This window comes from Lingula anatina, chromosome 9 (genome assembly GCF_051362555.1).
Source record: "Lingula anatina isolate TDL-2025a chromosome 9, LinAna3.0, whole genome shotgun sequence".
Taxonomy (NCBI): Eukaryota; Metazoa; Brachiopoda; class Lingulata; order Lingulida; family Lingulidae; genus Lingula; species Lingula anatina.
Window position 1 is genome coordinate 5,238,107 of NC_141775.1, and position 21,304 is coordinate 5,259,410.

Sequence of the window (21,304 nt, forward strand, 5' to 3'; positions counted from 1 at the left end):
TTTAATTTTACTCGTTAAAAGGGTTCTTTGAAAGATGTAATGTGCACTGGAGTCGCTATAGGTGTCCGTGTGGCCAGTAAACGAGAACCGCTGTTGGTGCTGCCCCCTACTGGCGCAGCTGTCACACTACCCCTGTATATAGTGTCTTTGCTTTTTTTATCGAACTGAATCATGAACATTCAAATAACTGAGCTTTGTGTTAGAGGGTTTATCTTCGTAGTCCCCCCTATCACACCTAATACCAGAAGGTTCTTACCCCGCACTAAAACATGCATTTAACTTATTTTTACTTAGGTATTGAGCATGCTTTGCCAACCATATATGGACTTCTTCATGTGGATGTAAAGAACCGATTTTTATTATTATATATCATTAATAAAACTCACATGTACAATGGCTTTAAATTCAGTAACAATATCAAATTTGCAAGTGCTAATGCTACTACACAATATTTAAATGCCAAAAAGAATTTGCATAAAATCTTACATCTGACAAAAGACAAAAACACTTGTAGGTGCATCTTTTTTACTGTAGATAATGGCAAAAAGGGAATCATAAATGTCACATATTCACTTTAATGCACTTTAATATAATGTCCTATAGATGACGACCGTGTGTGTGTTACATGTGTATCACACGGAATGAATAACTCAGAAATATTTCGACCTGGATAAGCATTCTATCAAAGTAGATTTAATGCAGCCAGAGAATGACGATCAGGTTGAAAAAAATACATAACACCCTCACACTTTGCGACCTTGAATACATACGATGGTGGTTAAACAGTCACAAAGAGCGTAGCAAGTACCTAATAGTCCAGGTCGCTGCAACTTCGAAAGATGCCTCAAAAGTTCGAAAGTAACAATAATTTGCCCAACAATGACAAAAACATCACAGCGTAGGTCAACCCTGAAAGTCGTGTCCCCTGTGACGTCCCGCCACCAGGTGTCGCAGGTGTCGTGTAGCGGCAGACGACAGTGTTGTCATACAGCAGGGAGCTTGTCCAGATGAACTTGGACTGACCCCAAGAAATGGTCCGAGGGTTGATGCCCTCCCCTTCCCGTGGCGCTCGCCCCCACCCTACCTCTTGGTCCGTGAACTCGGTGGCGGAGACCCAGGTATCGTCCGTAGTGAAATTTTTGGTCCACCTGCAGAGTGAACGGGACAATTATACATGTTCTTCATATCAATTCTACTAGAAATCAATACACTGAATTGCACAATTACAAATTACATGTATATCAACAAAGAAATATTAATTTATATCACGGAACTACGAAATAGTATAAATAGAGAAGGGTTGTAGAAAGGAAACGAGATGAATGAGAAAAAATAAAATAAAGAAGTAAGAAAAAGGGTTACTAGGAAGAAGGGACGAAAGAACGACTTTTCAGTTTTCAAGTAATCGCATCAATAGTGAATATATCTATATATGTATTCTAACATTAAGTATATAAACAAGATTTGAATTCAGAAAAGCACCGACAGAATTGTTTTTCAGATATCCTATTAATCACATTATCAGACAGTAAATATTTTGAAGATATCAACAGCATCAAATAACCCTAAGAAAAGTTCCTTTAGTCCAGCTTTACGTTCACCGAGGCAGTATACCGATACATTGTGTAATAAGTGAGAGGAGGATAGGAGTATCGTACCAGTTGTCTGGCATGGTGAAGTGCTCGCCACGGCAAATGGTCCAAGGTTTCGGCCCCGAGGTACAGTTCAGGTCTATTGGACCCCTGAAGAACGTCTTACATTTCCACGCTGAGCTGGTCACCGTGCCTTAAGATAAAATATATTGTTTAAAACTCTTAGATTAAGTTTATACGAGTACAAATTACTGCGATAACTGTACATGTATGTCAATCTAGTACGACATGTAGCATTTTAACTGTGGGTGCCTGTTAGAATTATAGACAGCATATACAGGTCCCACAGCGGAGGGTACACAATGCAACAGTTAATATCTATTTACTCCTGTTTATACAAGAGATCCCACATTTCATATCTAAACTTATCTCACTCTTTACTGGCCTAGTTCACTTCTGTATACTACATCTCGGGTCAGGCGAAGATAGCAGTTTCTCTCCAGTGTGACGAGATTCCGTACACACAGTTGTACATTATACTCTTGTATTCAAAAAAGCTGAAGTTGCTATATGTATATATGTAAAAAACAATATCATTCTCGCCGCGGTAGGGAGGGGCATTGAGTAGGCCTAGACCTATTTACGGCTGATACACGCGGTAACATGAAGTAACAACGGAGAATGCTTCGATATTATATAAGGTTTAATATTAGTGTAGACCCCAACAAACAGATAAATAAATAAATAAACAAATAGATAAACAAATAAATAAATAGATAAGTAAATCCACAGGAATTATTGTCTTTGTGGCCTAAGCCGCCCTAACACCCTCTGTTCCAGATTCCAAAACTCGAGACCACGCTCACCGTCATCAAGGACCATCCTTAGCCCGCCGTCTCCAACTTGGGTGTCATTGTACTCCAGAGTTGTCAGGTTGTCCGCGTTGTCCGCTGCCCAAATGGCGAACACGTTCTCTCCGCCATCCCCCACGTCGAAGCTGACGGCGGTGGCGGTCTGGGGTTTAAACAGTGTGTCGTCTGCTATGAATCCCCCGTTTACGTACAGTTTAAAATAGTTGTCGACATATACGTGACCAGAAACGGTTTTAGTTTCTGAGAAATTCACTCCCACTATTGCCAAATAAATAAATAGAATTTGGGCCTCTGTTCTCAGAACAGGCATGATTTCTGTCGTCTTCCTGTCATGCACGGTGTTTTACTCTGATTTGATTCACTGGCTAGGCATTAAAAATTATCTAATTTGCATGAGTGACGTCAGCTCACGGGACAGCCTGGTGGCGGATAGTAAAACTAATCTATATTCATTAACACCGGAATTACATTATTGTTTCACTTTTTAATTTTACTCATTAAAATGTTTTTTTGAAAGATGTAGTGTTTATTGGCGTCGCTAGGTGTCCGTGTCGCCAGTAATCGAGAACTGCTGTTGGTGCTGCCCCCTACTAGCGCCGCTGTCACACCGCCCCCGTTAGTGTGTTCCCAACTCGTGCGTTTGATGGAACGTACCTTATGGTTCTAGTTTGACTGATATTTTGTGTGTACAACGAGAAATCTGAGTTTGGTATTTGACATCACGGCGGTGGCAATGTTTCTTTTCCTAAGTACTTTGAAGGTTTTCCGACAACCCTAATAATAATAATAATAATAATAATATGCCCTAGATTTGCCTGCGTTTTGTTTTGTATTGTATTGTTTTAAAATTTTGTCTTTGAATTCTTTTCTTGGAAGGAGGGGTCTGCAGATGCTAAGCCGACCTCCCCCACCCCCATTTTGGTATTTTAGAGGGCGAACGGTGCCATTTGGTACGGTTTAGAACTATGATTCGGCTTGTCAAAATTATAATTTCAAGAGGAGACGAGAAAACGAAGGGTGGGGGTGGGGGGTCAGGACCCCCCTGACTCCCTCTTAATTCGCCACTGGGTTGAAGGTATCCCTGATGCCCAGTTTTGCTTTTTTATCGAACTGAATCATAAACATTCAAATAACTGAGCTTTGTGTTAGAGGGTTTATCTTCGTAGTCCCCCCTATCACACCTAATACCAGAAGGTTCTTACCCCGCACTAAAACATGCATTTAAAGTATTTTACTTAGGTATTCAGCATGCTTTGCCAACCATATATGGACTTCTTCATGTAGATGTAAAGAACCGATTTTTATTATTATATATCATTAATAAAACTCACATGTACAATGGCTTAAAATTCAGTAACAATATCAAATATCCAAGTGCTAAAGCTACTACAGAATATTTAAATGTCAAAAAGAATTTCAATAAAACCTTATATCTGAAAAGACAAAAACACTTGTAGGTGCATCTTTTTTTACTGTAGATAATGGCAAAAAGGGAATCATAAATGTCACATATTCACTTTAATGCACTTTAATATAATGTCCTATAGATGACGACCGTGTGTGTGTTACATGTGTATCACACGGAATGAATAACTCAGCAATATTTCGACCTGGAAAAGCATTCTATCAGAGTTGATTTAATGCAGTTAGAGAATTCCGGTCAGGTTGAAGTATATATTTAAAAAAAAAAAAAAAAAAAATTACATCCTCACACTTTGCGCCTTTGAAAACATACAATGGTGATTAAATGGTTCAACCGTCACAAAGAGCGTAGTACCTAATTGTTCAGGTCATTGCCACCTCAAACGCTGTCCTAAAACTCGGAGTTAAAATAATTGCTCAACAATGAGAAAAACATCACAGCGTAGGTCAACCCTGAAAGTCGTGTCCCAAGTGACGTCCCGCCACCAGGTGTCGCAGGTGTCGTGTATCGGCAGACGACAGTGTTGTCATACAGCAGGGAGCTTGTCCAGATGAACTTGGACTGACCCCAAGAGATGGTCTGAGGGTTTCTCCCTTCCCCTTCCTGGGGCGGAACCCCCCAACCCACCACGTCGTCCGTGAACTCAGTGGCGGAGACCCAGGTATCGTCGGTGGTGAAATTTTTGGTCCACCTGCGGAGTGAAACGGAAATATGTACGGTTCAGTAGAATGAATTCGAATAAATTATTACCTAAAGCACCTGAAGTTACACATGGATAACGTGGTTATATGGAACACAGTCTCTAAACTAAAAATTGTTGAATAAGGAAAAAAAAAGGACGTGGAAAAAGAACAGTGACTGAATGATGGGAACGAAAAAACTTCAGATATCAAAACAATCTGACTGACAGTTTATCATACTCCGAAGATTTATTGCCTATCATTTAAGAAATCATCAGGAAGATTGGCTAAATACAGTTAAATGTTCAACTGAAAGGGTAGGGAAGAAGTAACGAGTCCATTGCCAGTTATCTGGCTGGGTGAAGTACTCTGATACTGTTCAAATAACCCCAAGAAAATTCCCCATAGGTCAGTTTTATTAACGTTCACCAAGGCAGTGTACCAAATATGAGGAGGAGATTAAATATTGTACCAATTATCTGGCATGGTGAAGTGCTCGCCACGGCAAGTGGTCCAAGGTTTCGGCCCCGAGGTACAGTTCAGGTCTATTGGACCCCTGAAGAACGTCTTGCATTTCCACGCTGAGCTGGTAACCGTGCCTTAACATAAAATATATTGTTTAAACTCTCGGATTAAGTTTATACGAGTAATAATAATAATAATAATAATAATAAGAAGAAGAAGAAGAAGAAGAAGAAGAAGAATGTCCATTTAATACGAACAAATTTCAAGGTGGTGCATCAGGGGAATTAGACTGGACTACAGCTGACGCCAGACAATACGACTGACCTACCCTCTACCAGGGCGACTGATAGATTTTTACGGATATTCACAGATATGTCTCTAGCTAGATGGATTGTCATTTTCAACTGACTTACGTTTAAGTCGGTCCTCTCTGCTTTCAAATTCCACCGGGCTTACAAAAAAGAAGCCATGTCATTGGACAATGCGACCTCTGCGGTTACGTCACTTCAAAAACTGGATGGTAGAGAGGGCCGACTTAAACGTCAAGGTGGGAATTTGGATTTACGGTTTGATTGTGCGTATGCCATGCACGGAATTTACAAACGAGTGACGGGATGCTGTAGCTTGCAGTATTTGCAGTAAGCGTGCCAAGTTTTAGGCCGCTCCGATGCCTGTCAGTATTTTATTTCGATTATTATGTTTAAAATTGTGGAATCTTGTTTCACAAGCTTACTCTATTTTATTGTCTCTATGGAGGTATATGGGGACTTTACGACATTCGGCTTGAAGGCTTAAACCACTTGTTATAGTTTACTTTTGCATTGTATTGGATTAATGTGGCAGTTCAAGGTTGTCCTAGGTGGTTTTCAAGTTTATGCACCCGGTTTTAATATCATTTAGCGATTTTACGACAATCGTTTACTATCCAATCAAGGTGACAGCCGAGCGTGGACTGACCTAGCATTTTGTACGTAAAATAAGAAAAAATGCTATGACATGGAGGTATGGTAATTAAGGCCAAGCTAACCCCTACCCTTTGCACAGCTGTACCCTTTCGCAAGCCAAACAAAAAACAAACAAATAAATTAATATACAGTAAGTACAAAGTTGCGCGACCCTCCCGTTCAGTCGCGCTTCAAACCTCGACTCTGTACCACATTAACTGGCCTCCGGCACGCACTCACCGTCATCAAGGACGACCCGTATCCCGCCGTCCCCGACTTGAGTATTATTGTGCTCCAGAGCAGTTAGGTTGTCAGCGTAATCCGCCGCCCAGATGGCGAACACGTTCCCTCCGCCATCATCCACGTCGAAGCTTACTGCAATGGCGACGTGCGGCTTCATAAGCGTGTCTTCTGCGATGAATTCTCCATTCACGTAAAAGCGAAAATAGTTGTCGACGTATACGTGTCCAGAGACGGTTTTAGCCTCTGAGGTAGACAGCCCCACATGTATTAGGATAATACTAAATAGAACCACTTTCGTAAATAGGCGCATTCTTCCCGTCTCCACACGCTCGTTTATTTCACTATATGTCAAGTCAAAGTCTAGGCACAAGAAAAGCCCACTTGGATGCTCATTTGCATGAGAGACGTAATCTCGTCACAGCCAACCATATTTTGTATAAAATATAACAATGTAAATATTTAATACATTTCAGGCACCTGGCAAGAGGGGGGTTCAAGGGTTCGAAAGAAACCCCCTTTTTGTTGGAGAAAGGTCCAATCTAGGTAAATTTTATCCAGGTAAACGTGGGTTTCACGAAATAAAGGCCTACATTTTCCGAAAAAGAATCCCCTTTTTCAATTGCTGGCTACGGGCCTGCATCTTGTATTGGAATATCCATTTCAAAATAACTATAATTTAGGTGTTGTTCCGCCCCATTTAATGCGTGGTAGCTGCAATTTTGATGTAAATGATAGATGACACTGACCACTTGATTCCACACTGCATGCATATATATACATATACTACCAGTACTACAGTAGCAGACAAAAGGGGAACATACAGTTGACACAATAGTGTCCTTTGTATGCTCTCCGCGTTTATGACAGCGTTTTAACAAATGGATTTTGAAAATCTAAGGCATTTACTCCAGTTTTTTTCTCTTATATGAAAATTATAATATATTTGAAGTTATCAACTTAAAGCACATGTATTATTCAGTTTTCTTAAAATAAGACGTACCGGTATATGTGAGCTCCACATTTATTTACCAAACTAAGTGAAGGCTAAGTTTTTTCTAGGTTTTCGTAGATTTTCTCCCTTAATGACGTAGGTAATCGTTTTGATATACAAGACAATTCTGCGTAATTTCTTTATTCCTGCCTTTTATTTTCTGGTTAGACAAGTACATGTACATGTATATATGAGGCTGACATTGTGCTAGACTTATTTACTTGGTTTTTGTCGTTGGTCCGAACCACATTTTTATAAAGATGCTTATTCGTGACAACAATAAACAAATATTATGAGTAGAAAGTAACTGCAGCCGTTCACGCCACCGACTCATGTTTGGTCCACTGCCTGCTGTCCAGTCTGTTACACAAGCGCAAACCAATACACAATGGAGTACAGGTATACTAGCTCCCATAAAGTATGCGCACATGCACATAGGGACACACGCAAATGAGCCATCTCAAAAACGTGCGCAAGTGAAAACGGACACACAACAGCTGTGAAATGAATCCCTCAGTCGTCTTGGTATAGTGTCTGTGCACAGTAGATGAAATCTGTACTAGAAGTCAAAATTTAAAATAATTTGCTCAACAATGACAAAAACATCACAGCGTAGGTCAACCCTGAAAGTCGTGTCCTTTGTGACGTCCCGTCCCCAGTTGTCGCAGGTGTCGTGTATCGACAAATGACAGTGTTGTCATACAGCAGGGAGCTTGTCCAGATGAACTTGGACTGACCCCAAGATATAGTCCGAGGGTTGATGCCCTCCCCTTCCTGTGGTGCTCGCCCCCACCCTACCTCTTGGTCCGTGAACTCGGTGGCGGAGACCCAGGTATCGTCCGCAGTGAAATTTTTGGTCCACCTGCGGAGTGAAGGGGAGAATTATACTTCACATCAACTCTGCTAGAAATTAATACACTGAATTGCACAATTAAAAATTACATGTACATCAACAAATAAAGATTAATTTATAACACAGAGGAACTACAAAATAGTATAAAATAAAGAAGGGTTGTAGAAAAGAAACAAGATGAACGAGAAAAACAGAATAAGGAAGAAAGAAAAAGGGTAACTAGGAAGAAGGATTTTTCAGTTTTCAAGTAATCGTATCCATAGTGAATATACCTGGGCATAAGACAGTTTCATATATATTGCTTCTAACATTAAGCATATGAAAAACATTTGGACTCAGACAAGCATCGACAGAGTTGTTTTTCAGTTATCCTGTTAATCAAATTGTCAGCTAGTAAATATTTTAAAGATATGTAACACCATTCGGATACTTTCCAAATACCCCTAAAATGTCCCTATAGTCCAGCTTAACGTTCACCGAGGCAGTATACCGATACCTTGTGTAATAAGTGAGAGGAGGATAGGAGTATCGTACCAGTTTTCTGGCATGGTGAAGTGCTCGCCACGGCAAGTGGTCCAAGGTTTCGGGCCCGAGGCACAGTTCAGGTCTATTGGACCCCTGAAGAACGTCTTACATTTCCACGCTGAGCTGGTAACCGTGCCTTAACATAAAATATATTGTTGAAAACTCTTGGATTAAGTTTATACGAGTACAAATTATTACGATTACTGTAGGGGAGACCGGGGCTAGTTGGACCCCGGGGTAAGTTGGCCCCCCGTCAAGTCTCTTTAATAAAGTTACTTTAAGATGCTAAATTATTTCATTTGGACTCACTGCCGACGCTTTCTTAGCACTATTGGATACGGTCACTTTACAAAATGATGTAATCTCACTCTTTACGGGACTACATTTAGTTCACCTCTGCATACTATATCTTAGGTCAGGCGATGATGCCAATTTCTCTCTAGCGTAACGAGATTCAGTATATACAGTTGTACAGTACATTGAACTCTTGCATTCAACGAGGCTGGAGTTGATATATGTATATGTAAAAAACATTATCACATTCCTCGCGTTAGGTAGGGGCATGAAGTAGACCTATCTACGGCTGACACATGTCAAATAGGTAACAACGGAGAATGCTTCGATATAAAGTTCAATTTTTAAAAGTCTAGAGCCCATCGAATAAATAAATAAATAAATAAATAAATAAATAAATAAATAAATAAGAATAACTGTCGTTGTGACCTAAGCCGCCCTTCCCCCTCTGTTCCAAAACTCGGGACCACGCTCACCGTCATCAAGGATCATTCTTAGCCCGCCGTCTCCCACTTGGGTGTCATTGTACTCCAGAGTTGTCAGGTTATCCGCGTTGTCCGCTGCCCAAATGGCGAACACGTTCTCTCCGCCATCCTCCACCTCGAAGTTGACGGCGGTGGCGGTATGGGGAATAAACAGAGTGTCGTCTGCTATGAATCCCCCGTTTACGTACAGTTTAAAATAGTTGTCGACGTATACGTGACCAGAAACGGTTTTAGTTTCTGAGAAATTCACTCCCACTAGTGCCAAATAAATTAATAGAATTGCAGTCACTGTTCTCAGAACAGGCATGATTTGTGTCGTCTTCCTGTCGTGCACGGTGATTTACTCTGATTTGACTCATTGCCTAGGCAGTAAAAATTATCTAATTTGCATGAGTGACGTCAGCTCACCACAGAGCCTCGTTCTCGGAAATAGCCTCGATGAGGCGCAAAGATTTCCTGGGGGCAACCATATAAGTATTTAGTCTGTAATTATCTGATTTATTCTACATTTGAATTTTTATTTGAATAGCTGGCGGCTATTACTCGTCTGGTCCTCTGATGAAATTCGGTCCCCGAGCTCTACATGTAGGCCTAATCTGGCGCCTACAGGCGCTGTCGTTCACCATTTGATATCACAAGGGCCTCTAGTACATGTATTCCAAAGATATCTACATCTTTTGGAGTATACACTATAGTGAAGCATACACAATTCCAAATCCCAAACAGTTTTCTGGGCTGGCTCTGTACTGGCCCCAAATTTTGAAAACTTAAAAAATTTAAACACAACTAAAAATGCAGATGTACTAGTACGCTGTACACTGAATATTAATTTATATAGAAGTGCATTTTATTTACTGGAATTCACTTTCCCTATAATATTTTCTATTAAAATCGCTATTGAAGACTATCCTTAATTGCAAATGTACAATGTGTAATTTTTACTAAGTAACAGTAGATGTATGATTTTGCAAACTGTGGAATTTGCTACTGTTTTCTTTGTTCCAATGTTTAACAAAACACATCCATATTACCGGTCCTTTTGCTAAATACATGTCTTGTTTATATATATTTATATTTAAAAATATTGGGTATGCTTAAGCGGTTTCTGGCTTTCGATATATAAAATCGAACACATGAACTGAATTTTAATACCATCTACGGCACTTGGAAAACACAAGGTCCCAAGTATAAGAAAGTTTCTTCCAAATTATATGTTCCTCTCAACAATAATTAGTACATAAGTATATAAGCAATTGAATCTCAATATTACTGCCATCACCTCTCTTCCACCCTTCAAATATTCAAATATTCCTTTTATGTAATATATACCTTTGTTTTATAACAGTAAGCCAATGTATATTGTATATTAATATGATTTTGCACCTTGGAGTGTATAAATGAGTCTGTCTTGATAGGTAAATGCTATACAAATCATTACTTATTAATAATTAAAACAGTTTAGGCCCAGCTTATCATGACACTTAGAACTCAGGCAGTTGCCATGCAGAGCCGTCTGGTGGTAATTTTCTAGAATTGTGTGTTAAGGGTACTTTACAGACCAGGTATAGGCGATATGTTATAGACAATTTCAAGAATTAAGTAACGCATATTCTGTTCAGATTGTTGAATTGTTCTCGAGCCATCGTGGTTATTTCTTTAACAATATCTTCTCCACACCGAGCATGGGAACCTCGAAAAGGAGAGAGGCGACCAGACCGGCCACATAGGATAGGACCAGGAAGGCAGTAAAAAAGATCGTCTGAAATGGTAAAAATAGATACTTTCAAGGTTTGCCATCATGATGAAATTAACTAGACTTTTGTTCCGTTTTATAAACAAGTACTGCATTATAGTTACAGGTACATGTATGTCACATTTTACACTGTATGGAATATCTATAGAAAATGAATTAATGTGAAGCTATACCCAGATGCAGGAGGATTTAACACCAAATTCCGTACAACGCCTGCACCATGAGCCTTTTTTGTCTCCTTTCCAATGTTCGCTTCACTGCTTACATCTTCGGTTATTTCCGTCAATCTTCGGACTCACCTGACTGAAGTCGGACACAGTGATGTTGGTGGTCCGGCCGCCCCACACGTAGACGACCTGGATGTAACTATGGACGAGGTAGACTGCATACGTCAGACGACCCAATGGTACCCATGGTGACCAGGACAAGATGGTGTTGATGAAACCTTGAAAATTCAAGCGGTAGTTTTACTTCTAAAATTGTCTAAATGTTTAAATCGACATGATATCACGCACGTGCAAGCGCGCACGCACGCGCACGCACACAAACACAAAGATAGATAGACATAGGGCCAGATAGCCAATAAGACAGGGACACAGACAGGGGCATGTAAAACAGACAGATAGAGAAAGATGACTGGTCAACCGACTGCCAGACAGCGAGGCAGACAAGTACATGTACTAGTACCCTACCTCCGTATCCCGTGGCACAGGCCACTATGATCCACCCCAGGGCCGCTGCCCACAAGGGCTTGGTGACCACGGTGTAAGCAATATTGGGTTCCAGCTCCCAGTAACCGTTCTTCACTTCATCATATTTCACATACACTATTACGGTGACTAGACTTAGAGACAGGAACCAACCCAGGGCAACAACGGCCTGAAAACAGTTTAAAAATAATATTATCTAAAAAAAATACTGATTAAGATAGTAAATATAATGTTTAGGTTAAGAACCAGAAAGTACTTTTAAATTTTGCACGTCATGACGCATATTCTGTACAATGGCGTCAAAATGACGTCAGAAGTCTAGTAGGCTACGAGCTGTCCCACCAGGCACGTGCAAACGCGATACCTTATTGCTCTTACCTTATGCATTTTCAGCTTTAGGTCAGTTTTGTACAGTATATATCCCACCACGAGCCCCACTAGGTACGGACCCACGCGGCACCAGGGAAGCATGTAGTAGTCAGTTAAAAACTTCCTCCTGGAATTCGAGAATTAGTTAAGCCTCATACAGCATTCAATAAAGCAACATATCAGACCTGGAGATTATTTATTTATTGATTCCCTGGCGAGAGTTTATTTACTCAAAATGAAAATAGAAAAGATGCATGAACAGGTTGATGGTGAAGTAAATTTATTTTGAAGCAGTTGCATTTAAAGCTACAATTTTACTAAAAACAGAGCTTATGCCACACTTTTTTTACCAAATAGGTTAATAGATACTGACATTACAAATAAATAAATAAATAAATAAATAAATAAATAAATAAAATTGAATACATAAAATCAGTTAATTAATAAAAAATAGAAAATAAATTTAAAGATTAGAAAAGCACGCCTCTTAGCGCAGACTATCTCCAAGGAGACTCCATTTTCCTCTTCACATAATTACTTATTAACCAAAAATTAGATAAAGATGAGATTATACACTATCAACTGATTGAAATGCGAAAGAGCACATTGAGCGTCAGCGGGAGGTGTTCAAGACATAAATCACGATAGGATGGCAGCGTATTATTTTTCGCATTTTCCCCACAAAAATATGTTTTTATTTCATACTAGGCCACCTATTACTAGCGATTGCCCCCCTCTCCTTCTTGAGTACCGTGGGTCAGACTGCACACAAACACGCGCGCACACGCACGCACACGCACGCATATATTACTTACTCACTGAAATCCCCGCCTTTATACAAAGCATCTAACGCATACCCGCCGGCCAGTCCATTTGCTACCAACCCAACGACAACAAAAATAACACCAACTACTGGTTTCCTAGAAATAAAGAAATGTATTTTTACATTCTATCGATCTATCTACGCTTTGATATTGTGGCAACATTTTTCAATTACACTGTAGCAGTATATCGTATGTCATTGAAACTATAACCAAATAGGGAGTAAGGAAAAAAATAATCAGAAACTGCAAGGTTATACGTCTGTGAAAGTAAAATAAAAGGTGAATTTAATCAAATGTGAAGACCTGTTCCAGAAAAACGCAGAATAAAGATATGGACTTTTTTTGTTCCATTTCCATTGCTATTCAATGTCCTTTGACATACATAATACTGAGAACATAATTACATGTACAAGATAGGCCTACATATAATCAGCACACTACTTAAAATTAGGTCACATAAATTGTAAAATCACTCCTTATTTGAATTCTTATACTCATGGTGGATTTACCTATAATTCATTAAGAAAAGCGTTATATGAACCGGTCTCTACTCACCAGAACAGTGGCAATATAAACAGCGGCGCAATCACGTAGAACTGGAAGTCGTTGGCCACATACCAACTAATGGGGAAACACTGCATAGAAATATTAACTTTATGTATAGTATTTAATATTTAGTATAAATTTATAGTTTTATTGCTGCATACATGTATCTTGTATAGCATCCTTAGCAACTGGCGACGAATATAGACCCTACATAGGCCTATAAAACTAGAAAAGCACTCCGAGAGCGCAGACCTTATTATTGATTGATTATTGATCCGGATCACCACCAAAAACTAACCCTCTATTCCTTGGCCCACTTCTGACAGTTTCTGAAAACTTCATTAAAATCGGTCCATAACTTTTTGAGTTATGTTGATGACAAACAAACAAACAGACAAACAGGGGTGAAAACATAACCTCCTTTGCGGAGGTAATAACATCAGGATATGTCACAGGATATATCATCACGAAGATGATGAACCGATCTTCCTTATATTGTGACGCTGTACATACACGTATAAAATACAAACGCTGTAGACTTAACAAAAGTGCATCCAATTAGGACACATTTTTTATTCAGGCGGTAGGTGAAATCCCGACTGTTTTTGAACACTGAAAAATGATCCCAACCGTCTATGGTCTAAATTTGTGTCATGATTGGTTGATTTAATTTTTTTAATGTTTCATTGATCTCCACACAAAACAACTGAAAATTGATTAGTTGGACTACATGCAGACACACGGGTCGCGGCGGACAAGGTTGTACAACGAAACATACAAATCAAAGAAACGGATTTAATTCTTACCATGTTCTCGGGACGAACAATGTTATTGACGTATAAGATATTGGTCCACCAGTTTTCACTACAAGCCGGGTCTTTGAAGGGGTACGTGAGTGGCCATAGAGGACCACTTCCCATGTACGGCATCAGGGCAACAGAGGAAAACAACAGCATGAAATACAGCGGGGAAAGCCTAAAAGATTACAAAAATTACACGTTATTTTTGTTTATACGTTAAAGAGATTTTGGAAACATTGGCATTTTAGTTACTGTTATTTTTCATTGTCGTAAATTAAAAAAATGTAAATCACTTATAAATAGTGAGCTAATACCTTGTGTATCGATGCACATAATACATCACCATGGACTTCACGTGAGGGCCCTTTTCTCTGCGTAACTGCCGCAGGAATAAGTAGGCTACCAACACACCGCTAAAATAAACCACATAGCATCGGTTTATTAGACGGATAATAATTAACAGGAGTCAACTGCCAAGAGAAGGGTTCTAAGGTAGACTATCCGCGTTTGAAAAAAAAGTTCCAAAGTCATATATATAACATGTACCCTACAAATAAAAGCGAGACTAATATACAGTGCATGAGCTTGTATTATAAACACGTTAAAGGAAAAAAATGAACATAACTTCATAAACGTATATATATTCAAAGGGGATTGAGCATTGATTCAAAGCAACGGTTTCAATTAGGAAAAGACACTAGTGCTCCATACCTGAGAAGAAAGAACGTATCCACGGAGTAAACGGCATTAGTGATTGCTTGGAACGAGAAATCCTCGGTTTTCTTCATAGCACCAAGAAGATTACCTGCAAAACGGACATAGTAGGGTGTATTAACTTTTCTACAAAGCTTAAATAAATTGTACTCCAAAGAGTCATGAAAAATATGTATACAAGGATAGGCCATGTGACTCATTTTAAAGTTTTCAGAGAATAGGCCTAAGCAACGATCGACGTATTGTACAATAGGAGCTACAATCGAATCTTCCGTACACCAATAGGTGAGGTATAAAAACAACTCTTGCTCCCTTTTCACATAGAAATATTTACAGCAGTTGGGTATTGGAAAAAAAAGCCTGTACGCCCTCTATCTATTATCTTCCTACCAGTAGATACAGGTATATCCCTATAAATATAGAGTGACGCTCAAGCAAAGCAAATTAAGAAATGGATGAGGATGGGCGATCAATTGTACCCTAGCTTTCTTTAACAACTGGATTCCAGGTGAAAACTCTTCCTAGGTTCACTAGTGAGAGTATAATACTTACTCATGTTCCCCCTGAGCGTGGAATACGTGTGTCCCAGAACAATCCAGGCCATGCTCATTACCCGGATGCCGTTGATACACGTAATGGCGGCGCTTCCTTGGTGGGTACTTAGCAACCGGGGCAGAGTCGTGTACAGAGAGAAGGCAGTGAGGAGACGTATAGCGGTTGGCGCTGAAGGAAAATGTTGATATTTAAAATATTTTGAGGCAATTTGTTAGCCTACCAGCATAAACCAGTATACAGGTGAGGTCACATTAGAGCGTCTGCCACCTTCGTTCTGTCATATACGCATTTTGATCATCATCGTTTTGCTCAAATAACCATGCAGTGGGAAAAGCAAATACTCGTTTCCCTTTTTGTTTCTTGTCTTAATGATCCATAAAATTTTGGAATAAATATATAAGGTGTTTAACACTGAGTTTGAGGACCAAAATCTCTCTTGAGTTCTGGAAACTAGGATGAATTTAGGACCCATTATGGAAATAAAGAAGAAAAGAAACGAATAATTAATGTACCTTCTGCCTTTTTCGGGTTTTCTAAAGAGATCGGGGCATTGTCGGTGTTGGCCGCTATATTATTCAGTTTCAATGTCTCTTTCTCTTTGCTCTCCGTTGCCATCATTTTGTCCAGTCCAAAACCTTCCAACAGAGTCCCCGTGAGCACGGCCATGCCAAACACCATAAGTAGACAGCTGCACAACGAAACAAAGGTATACAGAATATAAGGGAGATAAGAAAATAGGGATAGAATATTTTTAAAAATGAGATACGTTGGGGTCTTGCGCAATGTGGGCGTACCCAGCAGAGTATAATTAAAGGCTGTGGCGCACACTACAAACGCAGCACGGACTAGGTAATTCCTATCACTATTCTAACACATATCCATCCAGATGTTCAAAAAATGTAAGACAATATTTTTATTTATTTATTAAAAACAGAATAGAAAATGTCCGTGTTTAAATTCTGTCTACTTAATGTCGGTGCTGCACCGAACTCGCTAGTGGGACAATATTTCTGACTACTCGCTCTTCCAAACCCCGCAGTATCTCGTTTGATGTTAAGCTACATGTAAGTCACGAGACTTAATGTGGCCTATCTCAGACGCTTCTCACGAAACGCTTGACAGTACAGGTACTAATACATACATGCAAGCTATGGCTGTAGGATCACTAGACAGGTGTTGGACTTTATCTTTCTCACACACTGCGCGTGTCTTCAGCTGCGACATTATTTCTGTAAGGAAAGGACGTTTACAGAGGTGTTGACAGGCGCAGGCAAAAGGCTTGGCAAAATTGAAAACTTTAGTCTTAAAGTTTCGGCTAACTTGCATACAAAGGTTTGTTTTTGCAACTGACCCGTGTTCTTAGTAACAATACAGTACGACCCCAGTACAATACCGCTAAGACGCACGTTTTAACATGGCCGTCAAGTCGCCGGAAGTGCACGTGCTTGGAAGACACGTCCCGAGGGAAATCTCCATTGACCCGCCAGTGGCACCAGTCATCTGGAATAGATGGTCATCTGTTACATCTGGAATATATACTGTAGGTGGATATCTTTTATAATACATCAATGGATTACACGAAGCAAAAGCATTATTTGGCGGGGATTCTAGCTCGGCAATGATTCCAGTTAGACAGTGATCCCATTTGGGCAATAATTTGAGTTAAATAATGATTCAAGTTGGGCAATATTAATTTAGGGTTTATTTATTGGTATGGATGTCATAAAGGGAACGCTTTAGAGCTTAATGTCAAGTCAGTTATTCACGGTAAATGCTATACAGCCATACATTGCCCTCCAAATAAATAAATAAATAAATAAATAAATAAATAAATAAATAAATAAATAAATACCGCAACAGAGAATGCAAAGCAGACTATCCATCCCAGTACTGTAGAAATTGTCAACACATAAACATTTTAAAAATCTCTTCCCCCGTAGCAGTCCGCCAGTGCGTGTGTGTGTGCGTACGTGCATTTGTGTGTGTGTGCACGCTCTTGTTTGATATGAACATGATAAAGACACCTTGGTATATTGTTCAACGTGATAAGAACGGGACAACTTACCCCAGCTATGTTTGCAGGCAGGACAGAAGCTGGCACGGTAATATAGGCTCTACAGTATTCACCGTTGAAGCTATGGTCACCCCGAGCCAACCCGGCCAAGGGTGCATCTCTGCAATCAAAAATGATTAAAAATTGTTGATCAATCAGACATAGTATCCAAAACTTATCAGTGGAATTTCGTCCTGTTGTTTCGTGCAAGCAATCAATTCTTATATATATATATATATATATATATATATTCCATTGGCACCATCGGTCTACGTGGATCGACCCAATTCTGTGGGGACTCTGGCTGATTGCAATCAGCTTAAATCAATGACACTCCTCCAACGTGCGATTGCAGCCAGCAAGAGTCCCTGCACAGTTGGGCTGATCCACCTACACCGATGGTGCCTATGGGAGTGGACCCTTAAACCTTATTGTATATCAAAACAAGCGCACTCACTTGATGTGTGCTTTCACTCGCATACATTCATAGTACTGGCCTAACCAATGTGCATCTCCGTACATGACACCCGCTGGCAGCTTGGCAAATGAATCGAACACTGAAAAGACCACGTCACGCCACAATTGACTGATTGGTTATTTATTGATTATCGATCACGGGGTTGATTCTATGATTTTATAACTGCAGGTGTTTTAATGTGTATTGGTTGATATCAGAGTATTTCCACTAATTTCCACAATGTTAAAAAAGGGCTTAGGTTACTGTACACGTACTGAAGGTCTTCAACAAATGTGCTGAATGACCAATTCAATATTGGCTTTCTCAAGACATCTTAATCCAGTTCCTTAAAAGAAACTGTATTGTGTGGCGCACACACCTACAATGCTCTTTAGATCATTGTAAAACAAGGGACGCAACGAATCATGACTCTAGGGATAAAATGTATTCAGCTGCCCATCTTAACAAATCAAGTTCACATTCGGACATATTATAAACCAGATAATTATGTTTATAAATACACTTACTTTGCAGTGCCCATTGCTGTCCAGTTGCAAGACCACTGACCACGAAGCTCATATCTCTCAGGCACTGGCCAGACACGTTTTTGAAGCCGGTGACAGAAGAGAGCGCACTGGGTAAAATCATCTGTATTACAGTTGCCATGTCCATTCCCTGCACTATACCAGCCAAGGCACTATTGTTGTTTAACAGAGATGAGAATTGTGCTGGTAAATTCATGTTTCCCTGATTACCACTTTGCAAAAATTGTTGCAAAATCGGCACTGCGTTTTTTACAATGAAGTCTTTGTTGGTAATTATGAGGCTCTTCAGTGGTTCGTCTACTCCGGAAGATGCAAAATCCAGGAGCCATCTAATGTTATCTGGACTCAAAGCCTGTTGGAGGTACCCCAGTAAGCCATCTGGTGCCGGAGTGCTCGTTAGTTCAGTAGCCTTGGTGGTCTGGTTTTGCGATGCGACGATCGTAGCGTTTTCGGTTTGAGCCGGAAGAGATGGGCTGACTGTATAGACATTTGAAACAGTCGCGGTGGCGCCATGTTGGCCCGAGACAGACAATGTGGTCGCTTCAGTTGATTGAATTGATGCATTAGCGCCGGTTTGCCCAGTCAACCCGATGGTAACGATATTTGCCGTGGTTCCTGTCCCATTTGTGGCCGCACCAGAGACTCCATTTTGAGTGGAGGTGGGCGAGATGGTTCCATTTTGTGATGCAACACCGGCACATATCACACACAAAAGGAAAACTACTGCATAATAGGATGAATGCTTCATTCTCGTTTCAGTTTCCTGTCTATGTATTCTACAATGTCCCTTTTCGTGAAAACAACCCTAGAGTGGGAAAGAGAAGGCTTAATTCTACAAAGTGACTCTGCAGACCCACTGTTTTTGAGAACAGCCGATGTTTCGCAACACGGTGAAGTCAGCTTTAAGTTTGGAAGAAATGATTGTTGACCTTTTAAGGAGTTTATCTTTTGTAAACACGGGCAACTTAATACATCACTGACGTTTGAATAGATACAATGGACTGCATTCCAGTCGGTGGGTCGAGCAACGCCACTAGATGTTATTGCTGGGATGGATGTTTGATTTTTTTCATTACTGTTTTTCTTCTGGGAATCTTGAATTTGTCTTTGATAGGATAATTATCCTCGCGTTGTATCGAGGCGCTTTTGTTTTGTCTATAACGTGCAGTATACAAATTAGGTTACCTATCCATTCTGAACTTTGCAAAATAGGTACAAACCTTTATCAGATAAACTTTGTCATGACACTATAGAACGCACCACACCGGTCTATGCAATTTAAGAATTTGAAGGTATTCAATTTCTCCACTGACAAATAAGTCTAGCTGCAACCTGCATTTTTTTTAATATGTGATTTATGCGCTTTAACAGAGTTTGATTTACGTTGTTTGATAGAAAGTGCAAAAGTAGTTAAATAAAAACGTGTATAATGACAACAGGAATGACATGTTCACCCCAAGATATCAAACCAGAGTAAACATAAGGGTATATACTATGATAGACTTATAGAATCTTATAATAAAAGCTCCATTCCCCTGGATGTACACTATTTATTTCATGTGTTTGCAAAACATATTGGTTAAAAAGTAACGAAAAAAATGTTGCCTTTTAAAATAGGAAGGCTGGTGGCATTTGTGTTCATCGTGTTTATATTTTATGTTACATTTCAAAAACAATATTTTAAGACACAAGAAAGATCTGTGCAACAGATTCAAAAATGCTGGTTTGTCAACAACGTGACCTCTCTGCCGGTGGTTAAGCTTTTAGCTCGAAGAGTGAGTCGGACGTAAAAAGGTAAATAGACACGGTTGCCACTAGTACATAACAGCTTAAGGTACATCATTATCGAACACCTATTTCAACACTGGTATCAAATGTAAACAGGTAAAGTTAATCTACATTGGTTGATTAATTGTGCCAACTTATTAAGCCCTGGTTACACTGATGTTTCGCTCCTGGTTCGCGGTTTGCAGAATTCATTTCAACTTAAGAATTTTCTATAAACAGGCAAACGCCAAGAGGTTTCATTTATAATTAAATCAGTTTTAATTCGCTGTTATTGAAATTCAGCTGGGCCATTTATAATGCAGGTGCGTAGGTACTACGACTTATTTAGGCTTGAGAATCAAGATAAAGACAACTCTAGAAAATATTGTTGGAATGAAGTAAACGATATGGGATCCCGATTTTTTAAAGGGAGCAAATATGGGGAAACTGCCTGTCCGACGCTCGAAATACCAGAGAACCTGCAAGATTTTTGATACTGTAAGCCCAATGGACTGTCAAGGGTACACGTACTAGAATATGTGAAAATACAATACATAAATGTATTAATAAGTAACATGTTCACACAGACTTATTATAATGGAAATAAAATGCCAAGTTTGGACCTGCATTAACTTGGGACCTGAAGAATTTCTTTAGTGCGGGTCCTCAGGATTTTCACTATCTCCAAATTTTTCTTCACGTCTGAGGGGGTCGCGGGGTTAATATGTGATTTAGTTCATTAGCAAAACCTCATAAGGCATGGCTTTTTAATCAATTTCATTTCGAAGATATATATATATATCTTGTAAATAAGTCGTTCATGATAATTCCATCCAATAACTGA

At 39.6% G+C, this 21,304-nt stretch overlaps 4 protein-coding genes across 4 annotated transcripts; all 4 read right to left on the reverse strand.

The window, feature by feature from the left end:
• Positions 1-531: 531 nt before the first annotated feature.
• Positions 532-2,845, reverse strand: LOC106169244 (uncharacterized). Its single transcript, XM_013548648.3, has 3 exons — positions 2,459-2,845; positions 1,659-1,785; positions 532-1,148 (listed from the first exon to the last, which is right to left on the reverse strand). The coding sequence occupies exons 1-3, from the start codon at positions 2,772-2,774 to the stop codon at positions 845-847; spliced, it is 747 nt and encodes a 248-aa protein (XP_013404102.2). The 5' UTR covers positions 2,775-2,845; the 3' UTR covers positions 532-844.
• Positions 2,846-3,751: 906 nt separating this feature from the next.
• On the reverse strand, positions 3,752-6,572 carry LOC147759815 (uncharacterized). Its single transcript, XM_086995991.1, has 3 exons — positions 6,217-6,572; positions 5,040-5,166; positions 3,752-4,578 (listed from the first exon to the last, which is right to left on the reverse strand). The coding sequence occupies exons 1-3, from the start codon at positions 6,527-6,529 to the stop codon at positions 4,278-4,280; spliced, it is 741 nt and encodes a 246-aa protein (XP_086852117.1). The 5' UTR covers positions 6,530-6,572; the 3' UTR covers positions 3,752-4,277.
• A 626-nt stretch (positions 6,573-7,198) lies between these two features.
• LOC147759816 (uncharacterized) lies at positions 7,199-9,797 on the reverse strand. The gene is made up of 3 exons (XM_086995992.1): positions 9,359-9,797; positions 8,598-8,724; positions 7,199-8,072 (listed from the first exon to the last, which is right to left on the reverse strand). The coding sequence occupies exons 1-3, from the start codon at positions 9,672-9,674 to the stop codon at positions 7,784-7,786; spliced, it is 732 nt and encodes a 243-aa protein (XP_086852118.1). The 5' UTR covers positions 9,675-9,797; the 3' UTR covers positions 7,199-7,783.
• A 429-nt stretch (positions 9,798-10,226) lies between these two features.
• Positions 10,227-19,616, reverse strand: LOC106169224 (O-acyltransferase like protein). The gene is made up of 16 exons (XM_013548628.3): positions 18,676-19,616; positions 18,149-18,248; positions 17,704-17,812; positions 17,045-17,138; positions 16,780-16,867; positions 16,151-16,326; positions 15,636-15,806; positions 15,081-15,174; positions 14,684-14,782; positions 14,376-14,544; positions 13,579-13,658; positions 13,015-13,119; positions 12,209-12,326; positions 11,813-11,999; positions 11,420-11,565; positions 10,227-11,126 (listed from the first exon to the last, which is right to left on the reverse strand). The coding sequence occupies exons 1-16, from the start codon at positions 19,439-19,441 to the stop codon at positions 11,016-11,018; spliced, it is 2,613 nt and encodes an 870-aa protein (XP_013404082.2). The 5' UTR covers positions 19,442-19,616; the 3' UTR covers positions 10,227-11,015.
• Between the last annotated feature and the right edge of the window lie 1,688 nt (positions 19,617-21,304).

Excerpts from the sequence above, each read along its gene's own strand:
- LOC147759815 (XM_086995991.1), bottom strand. The coding sequence starts at position 6,529 with ATGCGCCTATTTACGAAAGTGGTTCTATTTAGTATTATCCTAATACAT. Across the intron at positions 5,167-6,216 it reads ACGGGTCGTCCTTGATGACG|GCACGGTTACCAGCTCAGCG; the intron begins GTGAGTGCGTGC and ends TTTTATGTTAAG. Across the intron at positions 4,579-5,039 it reads TTCACCATGCCAGATAATTG|GTGGACCAAAAATTTCACCA; the intron begins GTACAATATTTA and ends TTCACTCCGCAG.
- LOC147759816 (XM_086995992.1), bottom strand. The coding sequence starts at position 9,674 with ATGCCTGTTCTGAGAACAGTGACTGCAATTCTATTAATTTATTTGGCA. Across the intron at positions 8,725-9,358 it reads AAGAATGATCCTTGATGACG|GCACGGTTACCAGCTCAGCG; the intron begins GTGAGCGTGGTC and ends TTTTATGTTAAG. Across the intron at positions 8,073-8,597 it reads TTCACCATGCCAGAAAACTG|GTGGACCAAAAATTTCACTG; the intron begins GTACGATACTCC and ends TTCACTCCGCAG.
- LOC106169224 (XM_013548628.3), bottom strand. The coding sequence starts at position 19,441 with ATGAAGCATTCATCCTATTATGCAGTAGTTTTCCTTTTGTGTGTGATA. Across the intron at positions 14,783-15,080 it reads GATACGTTCTTTCTTCTCAG|CGGTGTGTTGGTAGCCTACT; the intron begins GTATGGAGCACT and ends GGTTTATTTTAG. Across the intron at positions 13,659-14,375 it reads TTGTTCGTCCCGAGAACATG|TGTTTCCCCATTAGTTGGTA; the intron begins GTAAGAATTAAA and ends ATTTCTATGCAG.
- LOC106169244 (XM_013548648.3), bottom strand. The coding sequence starts at position 2,774 with ATGCCTGTTCTGAGAACAGAGGCCCAAATTCTATTTATTTATTTGGCA. Across the intron at positions 1,786-2,458 it reads AAGGATGGTCCTTGATGACG|GCACGGTGACCAGCTCAGCG; the intron begins GTGAGCGTGGTC and ends TTTTATCTTAAG. Across the intron at positions 1,149-1,658 it reads TTCACCATGCCAGACAACTG|GTGGACCAAAAATTTCACTA; the intron begins GTACGATACTCC and ends TTCACTCTGCAG.